Genomic DNA, 12,190 nt, shown 5'->3' on the forward strand with positions numbered 1-12,190 from the left:
GAATTAATTAGAAATAACATAAGTAATCCTGTTTTGACATAACCATATAGTTAAATAAAAGACAACAGGCTACTGATAGCTAAATATAAGAAAAATAATTTTAACAATAATACCAACAGGTTATACTTACTTGACCTTTAAAAGGTAAAGTTCTAGGGCTAGAGATTAATTTTAGAATGAAGTTGAAGAGATCCAAACAAAAGTTTAAATGTTGATTAAAGGGCTAAATAATTTATCTTCCTAGCATATGTATATAGCTTGAAGGGGGTATAAAGTTTTAGGAGCATACTTATATTTTGACTAGTGGATTACTAAAATTTTTCCTGTAGGATATATAATTGCTGTATTTCTGGCATTAGTTTTCATTTAGCTTTGCATCCAGAGTTTATAATTTACAGTGTAAATCAGAGGATCATTACTTGTGCTTTAATGTAAACCTTAAGAAGAGTAAATATTATGTAAAGTTTTCCTGAATGAGTATAACTTGGGAAGTAATTCAGAATGGTTATTTTGTCGTGGTTTGGGAAAACGTAAAATGATAGTGGAACCATCAATTCAAGGTAACTCTTCCTGGATTAGGATTACCTTAATTACGTTAATTAACCTTAATCAACCCAAAACATGGCCTTCTTCCTGTCTCCAGAATATTCACATTGTTGTGACACAACAACATATTTTGTCAGTAAATCCTAATTTGCACCTTGTCTACCTCATGTGTTAACATGACCTTGGTTTACCTGACCTTCCAAGCATGACTTTTGCTAGCGTTTAAAACTTAAATAAAATGTCATCTCTGTCAGAAAAACTAACACACTATAGGTCCATGTTTAAATACAGTTAACTTCCTTAAATTAAAAATTCTTTTAGGGCTTCCCTGGTGGCGCAGTGGTTGAGAGTCCACCTGCCAATGCAGGGGACATGGGTTCGTGCCCCGGTCTGGGAAGATCCCACATGCCGCGGAGCGGCTAGGCCCGTGAGCCATGGCCGCTGAGCCTGCGCATCCGGAGCCTGTGCTCCGCTACATTTTCTTCTCAAGGTAGTACCCACATTTTAAAGAGATTAATTTTTTATCTTCCCAAAGAATAAATTTCATTTGCTTTTAAGACAGAGATACACTTATCTCAGGATCAGAGCTCAGATAAATAAATTTTTATGACTATCATTTTTAGTAAGCTGCATTGTCCTATGACTTGTAAAAGGACATTTTGAAGTTGGTAAGATGCCACCTGCTACCTGATGCAGTGGTATAGGCTGGCCAAGTGGTCAGAAAGTTAGTTTGGGACTACTTCTACCCAAAGTGATCCTGTGAACATTCTTTACTGCAATGATGTAGCCTTGTACTAAAAATACCACCTCGGCCTTGTTACATATGCTCACTTCAGTGGAACTTCTGTGTACTTGGAAAATCACACCTGCTGTTTGATTTGGTTGATGCAACTATGTCCCAATTTAGATAAAATTTGGGTTGTACATATATGATTGATTTGCCTAAAAAGGGATATTTTCGTTAGTAACACAATCTTTCTGGTAGAATAACATTAAAAAAATTTATTTATATTTATTTAATATTTATTTATTTATGCATGCATGCATGCTGTGCCAGGTCTTAGTTGTGACATGCGGGATCTTCGTTATGGCACGCAGACTCTTAGTTGCCGCACGCGGGATCTAGTTCCCCGACCAGGGATCAAACCCTGGGCCCCTGCATTGAAAGCGTGGAGTCTTACCCACTAGACCACCAGGGAAGTCCCTAGAAAAACATTTTTTTTTTAATAGACGCCCATATGATTTAAATTTATTTATTTATTTATTTATTTATGGCTGTGTTGGGTCTTAGTTTCTGTGCGAGGGCTTTCTCTAGTTGTGGCAAGCGGGGGCCACTCTTCATTGCGGTGCGCGGGCCTCTCACTATCGCGGCCTCTCTTGTTGCGGAGCACAGGCTCCAGACGCGCAGGCTCAGTAATTGTGCCTCACGGGCCCAGTTGCTCCGTGGCATGTGGGATCTTCCCAGACCAGGGCTTGAACCCGTGTCCCCTGCATTGGCAGGCAGATTCTCAACCACTGTGCCACCAGGGAAGCCCTAGAAAAACATTTTTAATAGAGTTTATGTTTTAGAAAAGTTTTAGGTTCACAGCAAAAAAAAAAAAAAAAAAGAGGAAGAGATCTCCCATATACCTCCCCACCCCTCAATAAAGCTTCCCCCATTATCAACTTCCCCCAACATAGTAGTACATTTGGAATAATCAGTGAGCCTATGGTGACACGTTATTACCCAAAGTCTGTAGTTTGCATTCGGGTTCACTCTTGGTGCTGTACATTCTATGGGTTTGGACAAATGTAATAAGGTATCTACCTTTATAGTGTCATATAGAATAGATTTCCTACCCTAAAAATCCTCTGTACCCTGCCAATTCATCCCTCCCTCTCCCCTAACCCCTGGCAACCACTGATCTTTTTTTACTGTCACCATAGTTTTGCCTTTTCCAGGATGCCATATAGTTGGAACCATACAGTAAATAGCCTTTTCAGATTGGCTACTTTCATCTAGTAATATGTATTTAGGTATTCCTCCATGTCTTTTCATGGCTTGGTAGCTCATTTCTTTTTAGCACTGAATAATATTCCATCATCTGGATGTATACAGTTTATCCATTAACCTACTAAAGGTGCTTTGTTGCTTATGAATAAAGCTGTTACAAATAAAGTTTATGAATAAAGCTGTTATAAATATCTCATAACACAGGTTACTTCACTCCTAACTACTGTGTGGTTTATTTGCATGTTGTTTTTCTTAGGAAGAGCATTTCTTCTGCAAAGAAAGAGGGTTTTATTTCTTCCTTGATTTGTGGTTTGGTGCCTGACATTAATTTGGGGAAATTATTGGTCGTTATTGCGTCAAATAGTTCCTCTGTTCCTTTCTCTCTTTCTTCCCCTGGTATTCCCATTATGCAACAGTAACAGTTTTTGGATATTCTGGGTTTTTTTTTTTTTCAGTCTTTTTTCTCTTTGTCTTCCAGTTTTGGAACTTTCTGTTGACATATTCTCAGGCACGCAGATTCTTTCCTTGGTGGTGTGCAGTCTGCTGGTGAGCCATGAAAGGCACTGTTCATTTCTGTTGTGGTGTTTTTGATCTCTGATTTCTTTCTGGTTCTCAGGATTTCCATCTCTCTTACATTACACATCTGTTCTTACAGGTTGTCTATTTTTTCCATCAGTGCCCTCAGCATAGTGATCATGGTGGTTTTAAATTCCTGGTCTGATAATTCCAACATCTTTGCCAGGTCTACCATTCTTTGCTCACTCTGACTCTTCAAACTGTGTTTTTTGCCCTTTGGTATCCTTGTAATTTTCTTGTTGAAAGTTGGGCATGCTGTCGTGGGTCAAGGGAACTTTGGTAAACAGGCCTTTAGTGATGAGTGGTAAGGCTGGGGGAGTGTTGGTGCTCTGTGTGCCTGGTCTCAGCCTTGGAGAGCCTGTGCGCCTGGACTGGGAACCCGCTGGTGCTTCTCAGGCCTTCCCCTCACCTGGGAGGGTGGCTGCAGTGGCCTGAAATGGCCTAATTCCCATCTCCCAGGTCGGTCAGGCTCTCTTGAAGTAGTTTCTCTTGAGACCAGGCATTGTTAAGGACAGAACACTCTGACATATTTTGAAATGCTTACTTTTCTTCTCCCCCTGCTGGAAACAAGGTGGGATTTTTCTCCAGTCGTCACTGTGAGAACCTGGTAGAGCTTTTGAAGGTAAACTCACAAAAAGAGTAAGGTCCCCTTCCTTGACTGGGTCCCCCTGGAGTTTAAGTCTTGTTAATACTTGACAACACTGAGCTTCCAGCACTTGGTCAGTTACAGTTCAGGTTTTCCTCCCCAGCACTGGTCCTGCTGAGGTTTCCACCCTGGGTTTCTGCTCCACTCAGTTGTGATTCTCTGTATCTGCCCCTCTGTCTCTCCCATTTTTGCATCAGTCACTTACACTGTGACCTCACTTCTATGGTGGATCTAAGAGAGGCTGTTAATTTTACAGTTTGTTTCAAGCTTTTAACTTGTTAGGATGGAGTGGTGACTTCTAAGTTCATTCTTTACATGTTGAGCCAGAAAACAGAAGTTAGAGGTATTCTTTTTAATCAATAATTTTTCTTACATAAATACTGTCTAGGAATTGCTGAAAAGCCAGAACCAAGGGGGTTGGTGCTATTAGACTTTTAGGGGGTGGACCAATGGCTTGGCATTACCTTATGGGCTCAGAGCAAAGCAATGCCAAACTTTTCAATATCCAGATGATCATAAAGTAAATAAGGATGATTAATAGGTTATGTAACTTTTTGAAAAACAAAGATGCTGGTGGGTGACTGGCTGTCCTACAAAATACCACAATTTTAAAACATAAACAAAACAGGTTCTTAGAAATTTGATAATGATAAAAGTAATTAGTTCCTTAATCAACAAGGACCCACTGTATAGCATAGGGAACTGTACTCAGTATACTGTAATAACCTGTGGGGGAAAATAATCTGAAAAAGAATGGATATATGTATCAATATAAATGAACCACTTTGTTGTACACCTGAAACTAACACAACATTGTAAATCAACTATACTCCAATATAAAATAAAAATTAAATTAAAAAAGTAAATAGTTCTTTTTTTGAATTTTATTTTATTTATTTTTTTATACAGCAGGTTCTTATTAGTTATCCATTTTATACATATTAGTGTATATATGTCAGTCCCAATCTCCCAATTCATCACACCCCCCCAGCCTCTTTCCCCCATTGGTGTCCATACTTCTTTAGTACAGTAACTCTTTGGTAAGTGGATCTGTGTTATTCCAAAGCTAATTTTGTTAACTAGAAGGAATGAAACTTGTTTTTTCAATTATAGGATAACGTTAAGCATAAAGACCATATTGACCATCAGAAGGATAAAGTCGCCTTGACTCTGGCTCGTCTAGCCCGCCATGTTGAAGTGGAGAAACAGCAGAAAGAAGAGAAGAATAGAGCATTCAGGGTATGTGGCTGTTTTAACTGATATTTTACCAGATTATAGAGTTGTTTATAAGAAAGTTAAAGAGGTTCTTGTATAATCAAAAAATGTATAATTGGATCCAAGTTCAGCATGAAGTCTGCATAGCTCACTGAGTTAGTAGTAATTCATGACGGCCTTTTACATTTGTTTTTGTTTGTTGGATTCTGCTCATATATGTATACAGACAAAAAAAGAAAAAATAGAATTAAGTGGACTTTATTTTTGGGAATTAAAAATCATGGGATTCCTTAAGCTGGTGAGCAGTTAAGGGTTTCTAGTTACTTTATCACAGTTTATCAGGGCTTCTGTAGATAGAAGCTGTTGAAAGGTTATTTTCTACTAAGTACAGCCAGACCAGTTTCACTTCAGCCTCTCCCTTCAGATTATTGAATTAGTGTGGTAGAAGAGCTGCTACGTGGAAAATGAAACCTAATTTAGACTCTTGCATGATATAAACGTTTTAAAACCTTGACTTGCTTTATTTATTTTTTTTAAGATTTTTTTTTGATGTGGACCATTTTTAAAGTCTTTACTGAATTTGTTATAATATTTCTTCCGTTTTATGTTTTGGTTTTTTGGCCGCGAGGCATGTAGGATCTTAGCTCCTCAATCAAGGATTGAACCCGCACCCCTTGCATTGGAAGGCGAAGTCTTAAACCACTGGACTGCCAGGGAAGTCCCTTGACTTGCTTTAGAAGGCACCAAATGAAATTACCTTAAAGAACTTCCCCAATATTGCCAAATGTCTGTTAGGAGTAGAATGTTGGCAAGTTGGGTAAAAAAAAATCCTACTGGGAGTTTAAAAATGGAAGTAGAAATCATGGCATAATTTTACCTTGTATGTTTTTGATTCCTTGTTCCATTGCTTATTATAAAGGAATTTATATATTTCTGTTGCCTCTATTTTAGTATCTCCTAATCTAATGTAGAATACATTAGTCTTCTTTAAATTTAGAAGTAGCTTTGTTTGGGGACTTTAACTTTATAATGTAATACCAGTTAAATTAGAGCTTAGTATTCTAATTGTATGTTTAAAATGCTTAATACATTAGTGATACTTTTTTTTTCTATAAATTTATTTTATTTTTGGTTGCTTTGGGTCTTCGTTGCTGCACACGGGCTTTCTCTAGTTGTGGCGAGTGGAGTCTACTCTTTCGTTGCGGTGCGTGAGCTTCTCATTGCAGTGGCTTCTCTTGTTGCAGAACACAGGTTCTAGGCGCACAGGCTTCAGTAGTTGTGGCACACGGGCTCAGTAGTTGTGCCTTGTGGGCTCTAGAGCGCAGGCTCAGTAGTTGTGGAGCATGGGCTTAGTTGCTCCGTGGCATGTGTGATCCTCCTGGACCAGGGCTTGAACCTGTGTCCCCTGCATTGGCAGGTGGATTCTTAACCACTGCACCACCAGGGAAGCCTAAATTCGTGATACTTTTTTAAAAAAAAGGATTCTTTCTTTTCTGGTAGAGACACTATTCAATTTTTTTTTTTTTTAATTTTTACTGGAGTGTAGTTGATTTACAGTGTTAGTTTCATTATGATCAAATCTTTTTTTTTTTTTTTTGAGCCAAATTGCTTTACAATGTGTTAATTTCTGCTGTATGATGAAGTGAATCAGCTATGTGTATACCTGTTTCCCCTCCCTCTCGGACCTCCCTCCCACCCACCCATTTAGGTCATCACAGAGCACCAAGGGGAGCTCCCTGTGCTATACAGCAGGTTCCCACTAGCTATGTATTTTACACATGGTAGTATATTTATGTCAAACCTAATCTCTCAATTCGTCCCACCCTCCTGTTCCCCTCACTGTGTCCACAAGTCCGTTCTCTACATCTCTATTCCTGCCCTAAAAATAGGTTCCTCTGTACCATTTTTAGATTCCACATAATATGCGTTAATATATGGTATTTGTTTTTCTCTTTCTGGCTTACTTCAGTCTGTATGACAGACTCTAGGTCCATCCACATCTCTAAAGATGACCCAATTTTGTTCCTTTTTATGGCTGAGTAATATTCCATCATATATGCATACCACAACTTCTTTATCCATTCATCTATCATTGGACATTTAGGTTGTTTCCATGTTCTGACGATTGTAAATAGTGCTGCAATGAACATTGGAGTACCTGTGTCTTTTTGAATTATGGTTTTCTCAGGGTATATGCCCAGTAGTGGGATTGCTGGGTCATATGGTAATTCTATTTTTAGTTTTTTTACAGAACCTCCATGCTGTTCTCCATAGTGGCTGTATAAATTTACATTCCCACCAACAGTGCAAAAGGGTTCACTTTTCTACACACCCTCTCCAACATTTATTGTTTGTAGATTTTTTGATGATGGCCATTCTGACCCTTATGAGGTGATACCTCATTGTAGTTTTGATTTGCATTTCTCTAATAATTAGTGATGTTGAGCATCTATTCATGTGCCTCTTTGCCATCTGTATGTCTTTGGTGAAATGTGTACTTAGGTATTCTGCCCATTTTTTGATTGGGTTGTTTGCTTTTTTAATATTGAGCTGCATGAGCTGTTTATATATTTTGGAGATTAATCCTTTGTCCGTTGCTTCATTTGCAAATATTTTCTCCCATTCTGAGGGTTATCTTTTCATCTTGTTTTTGGTTTCCTTTGCTGTGCAGAAGCTTTAAGTTTAATTAGGTCCCATTTGTTTATTTTTGTTTTTATTTTCATTACTCTAGGAGGTGGGTCAAAAAAGATCTTGCTGTGGTTTATGTCAAAGAGTGTTTTTCCTATGTTTTTCTCTAAGAGTTTTATAGTGTCTGGTCTTACATTTAGGTATTTAATCCATTTTGAGTTTATTTTTGTATATGGTGTTTGGTATTGTTCTAATTTCATTCTTTTACATGTAGCTGTCCAGTTTTCCCAGCCCCAGTTATTGAAGAGGCTGTCTTTTCGCCATTGTATTGTCTTGCCTCCTTTGTCATAAATTAGGTGACCATATTGTGCATGGGTTTATCTCTGGGCTTTCTATCCTGTTCCATTGATCTGTATTTCTATTTTTTTGCCAGTACCATAATGTCTTGATTACTGTAGCTTTGTAGTATAGTTTGAAGTCAGGGAGCCTGATTCCTCTAGCCCTGTTTTTCTTTCTCAAGATTGCTTTGGCTATTTGGGGTCTTTTGTGTTTCCATACAAATTGTAAAATATTTTGTTCTAATTCTGTGAAGAATGCCATTGGTAGTTTGCACTGAATCCAGTTGGGATTGCACTGAATCTGTAGATTGCTAAGGGTAGTATAGTCATTTTCACAATATTGATTCTTCCAATCCAAGAACATGGTATATTTCTTCATCTGTTTATGTCATCTTTGATTTCTTTCATCAGTGTTTTATAGTTTTCTGAGTATAGGTCTTTTGCCTCCGTAGGTAAGTTTATTCTTAGGTATTTTATTCTTTTTGTTGCTATGGTAAATGGAATTGTTTCCTTAATTTCTCTTTCTGATTTTTTGTTAGCGTATAGTAATGCAAGAGATTTCTGTGCATTAATTTTGTATCCTGCAACCTTACCAAATTCACTGATTAGTTCTAGTAATTTTCTGGTGGTATCTTTAGGATTTTCTATGTATAGTATCATGTCATTTGTAAACAGTGACAGTTTTACTTCTTTTTTTCCAATTTGTATTCCTTTTATTTCTTTTCCTTCTCTTATTGCCATGGCTAGGAATTCCAAAACTATGTTGAATAGAGTGGCAAGAGTGGACATCCTTGTCTTGTTCCTGATCTTTGTGGAAATGCTTTCAGTTTTTCACCATTGAGAATGATGTTTGCTGTGGGTTTGTCATATATGGCCTTAATTATGTTGGGGTAGGTTCCCTCTATGCCCATTTTCTGGAGAGTTTTTATCATAAATGGGTGTTGAATTTTGTCAAAAGCTTTTTCTGCATCTGTTGAGATGATCATATGGTTTTTATTCCTTAATTTGTTAATATGGTGTATCACATTGATTGATTTGCATATATCGACGAATCCTTGCATTCCTGGGATAAATCCTACTTGATCATGGTGTATGATCCTTTTAATGTGCTGTTGGATTCTGTTTGTAGTATTTTGTTGGGGATTTTTGCATCTATGTTCATCAGTGATATTGGTCTGTAATTTTCTTTTTTTGTGACATCTTTGGTTTTGGTGTCAGGGTGATGGTGGCCTCGTAGAACGAATTTGGGAGTGTTTGTTCCTCTGCGGTTTTTTGGAAGAGTTTGAGAAGGATCGGTGTTAGCTCTTCGCTAAATATTTGATAGAATTTGCCTGTGAAGCCATCTGGTCCTGGACCTTTGTTTGTTGGAAGATTTTTTTTTTGCGGTACGCGGGCCTCTCACTGCTGTGGCCTCTCCCGTTGCGGAGCACAGGCTCCGGACGCACAGGCTCAGCGGCCATGGCTCACGAGCCCAGCGGCTCCGCGGCATGTGGGATCTTCCCGGACCGGGGCACAAACCCGTGTCCCCTGCATCGGCAGGCGAACTCCCAACCACTGCGCCACCAGGGAAGCCCTGTTGGAAGATTTTTAATTAGTTTCAATTTCATTCCTTGTGATAGGTCTGTTTATATTTTCTAATTCTTCCTGGTTCAATCTTGGAAAATTGTACCTTTCCAAGAATTTGTCCATTTTTCATGGTTGTCCATTTTATTGGCATATAGTTGTTTGTACTAGTCTCTTATAATCCTTTGTATTTCTGCGGTGTCAGTTGTGATTTCTCCTCTTTTGTTTCTAATTTTATTGATTTGTGTTCTCCCCCCCCCCCTTTTTTTTTGATGAGTCTGGGTAAAGTTTTATCAATTTTGTTTATCTTCTCAAAGAACCAACTTTTAGTTTTGCTATTCTTTGCTACTGTTTTCTTCATTTCTATTTCATTTATTTCTGCTCTGATCTTCATGATTTCTTTCCTTCTACTGATTTTGGGTTTTCTTCATTCTTTCTTTAGTTGCTTTAGGTGTAGGGTTAGATCGTTTGAGATTTTTCTTCTTTCTTGAGGTGAGCTTGAATTGCTATAATTTCCCTTGTAGAACTGCTTTTGCTGCATCCCATAGGTTTTGGGCCTCTGAATCTGAACTACTGGGCTAACAGAGGACCTCAGACCCCAGGGAATATTCATCAGAGTGAGGTCTCCCAGAGCTCCTCATCTCAGCACGAAGACCCAGCTCTACCCAACAGCCTGCAAACTCCAGTGCTGGAAGCCTCAGGCCAAACAACTAGTAAGACAGGAACACACTCCCACCATCAAAAAAAAAAAAAAAGAGATGACAAAAAACATGTGTCACACATTAAAGAGCAAGTAAAAACCTACAAGACCAAATAACCGAAGAGGAAATAGGCAACCTACCTGAAAAAGAACTCAGTGTAATGATAGTAAAGATTATCCAGAATCTTGGAAATAGAATGGAGGCACGGATTGAGAAAATGCAAGAAATGTTTAACAAAGATCTAGAAGAACTAAAGAACAAACAAACAGAGATGAACAACACAATAACTGAAATGAAAAATACGTAGAAGGAATCAATAACAGAATAACTGAGGCAGAAGAACGAATAAGTGAGCTGGAAGGTAGAATGGTGCAAATAACTGCCAAGGAGCAGAAGAAAACAAAAAGAATGAAAAGAATTGAAGACAATCTCAGAGACCTCTGGGACAACACTAAACACACCAACATTCAGATTATAGGGGTCCCAGAAGAAGAAGAGAAAAAGAAAGGTTTGAGAAAATATTCAAAGAGATTATAGTGAAAAAATTCCCTAAACATGGGAAAGGAAATAGTCACCCAAGTCCAGGAAGTGCAGAGTCCCATACAGGGTAAACCCTAGGAGAAACACACCAAGACACATATTAATCAAACTAACAAAAATTAAATTCAAAGAAGAAATATTAAAAGCAGCAAGGGAAAAGCAAAGAATAACATACAAAGGAATCCCCATAAGAATATCAGCTGATTTTTCAGCAGAAACTCTGCAGGCCAGAAGGGAGTGGCAGGATGTACTTAAAGTGATGAAAGAAAAAGACCTACAACCAAGATTACTTTACCAGCAAGGATATCATTCAGATCCAATAGAGAAATCAAAAGCTTTACAGACAAGCAAAAGGAAGAGAATTCACCACCAAACCAGCTTTACAAGTGCCAAAGGAACTTCTGTAGGCGGGAAGCACAAGAGAAGAAAAAGACCCACAAAACCAACCCAAAACAATTAAGAAAATGGTAATAGGAACATACATATTGATAATAACCTTGAATGTAAATGGATTAAATGCTCCCACCAAAAGACACAGACTGGCTGAATGTATACAAAAACAAGACCCATATATATGCTGTCTACAAGAGACCCACTTCAGACCTAGGAACATATACAGACTGAAAGTGAAGGAGTGGAAAAAGATATTCCACGCAAATGGAAATTAAAAGAAAGCTGGAGTAGCAATACTCGTATCAGATAAAGTAGACTTTAAAATAAAGACTGTTACAAGAGATAAGGAATGATCATAATGAACATAATGATCAAGGGATCAGTCCAAGAAGAAGATATAACAATTACCAATATTTATGCACCCAACATAGGAGCACCTCAATACATAAGGCAAATGCTAACAGCCATAAAAGGGGAAATCAACAGTAACACAATAATAGTAGGGGACTTTAACACTCCACTTACACCAATGGACAGATCATCCAAACAGGAAATAAATAAGGAAACACAAACTTTAAATGAGGCAGTAGACAAGATAGATTCAATTGTTATTTATAGGACATTCCACCTGAAAGTGGTGAAATACACTTGCTTCTCAAGTGCACACAGAACATTCTCCAGGATAGATCACATCTTAGGTCACAAATCAAGCCTTGGAAAATTTAAGAAAGTTGAAATTGTATCAAGCATCTTTTCTGACCACAACGCTATGAGATTGGAAATTAATTACAGAAAAATAAGCTGTAAAAAAACACAAATACATAGAGGCCAAACAGTGCACTACTAAATAACCAAGAGATCACTGAAGAAATCAAAGAAGAAATTAAAAAAAATACATAGAAACAGATGACAACAAAAACACTATTCAATTTTAAGGAAGATCCTTTCCCCAGACTATGTTAAGTGTGTTATTTATGGGTCATGGGCAAAGTCTCTTTGAGAGAGGAGTGGTTTGCAAGTTGTCCCCCCTTTCTGCCCATTTCCTCAGTAT

The 12,190-nt window shown here is 37.9% G+C and overlaps 1 protein-coding gene across 8 annotated transcripts in view; it reads left to right on the forward strand.

Annotated features, from left to right (window-relative positions):
- Positions 1 to 12,190, forward strand: part of ZNF451 (zinc finger protein 451) — a 123,271-nt gene that overhangs the window by 59,079 nt on the left and 52,002 nt on the right. For all 8 annotated transcript variants that reach the window (XM_079933584.1, XM_079933581.1, XM_079933583.1 and 5 more), the window contains one exon: positions 4,875 to 5,000. In XM_079933584.1, coding sequence (XP_079789710.1) covers positions 4,875 to 5,000 — 126 coding nt within the window. The remainder of the gene's footprint in view (positions 1 to 4,874; positions 5,001 to 12,190) is intronic.

Source organism: Stenella coeruleoalba (genome assembly GCF_951394435.1).
Source record: "Stenella coeruleoalba genome assembly, chromosome: 10".
In the NCBI taxonomy this organism is placed as follows: domain Eukaryota; kingdom Metazoa; phylum Chordata; class Mammalia; order Artiodactyla; family Delphinidae; genus Stenella; species Stenella coeruleoalba.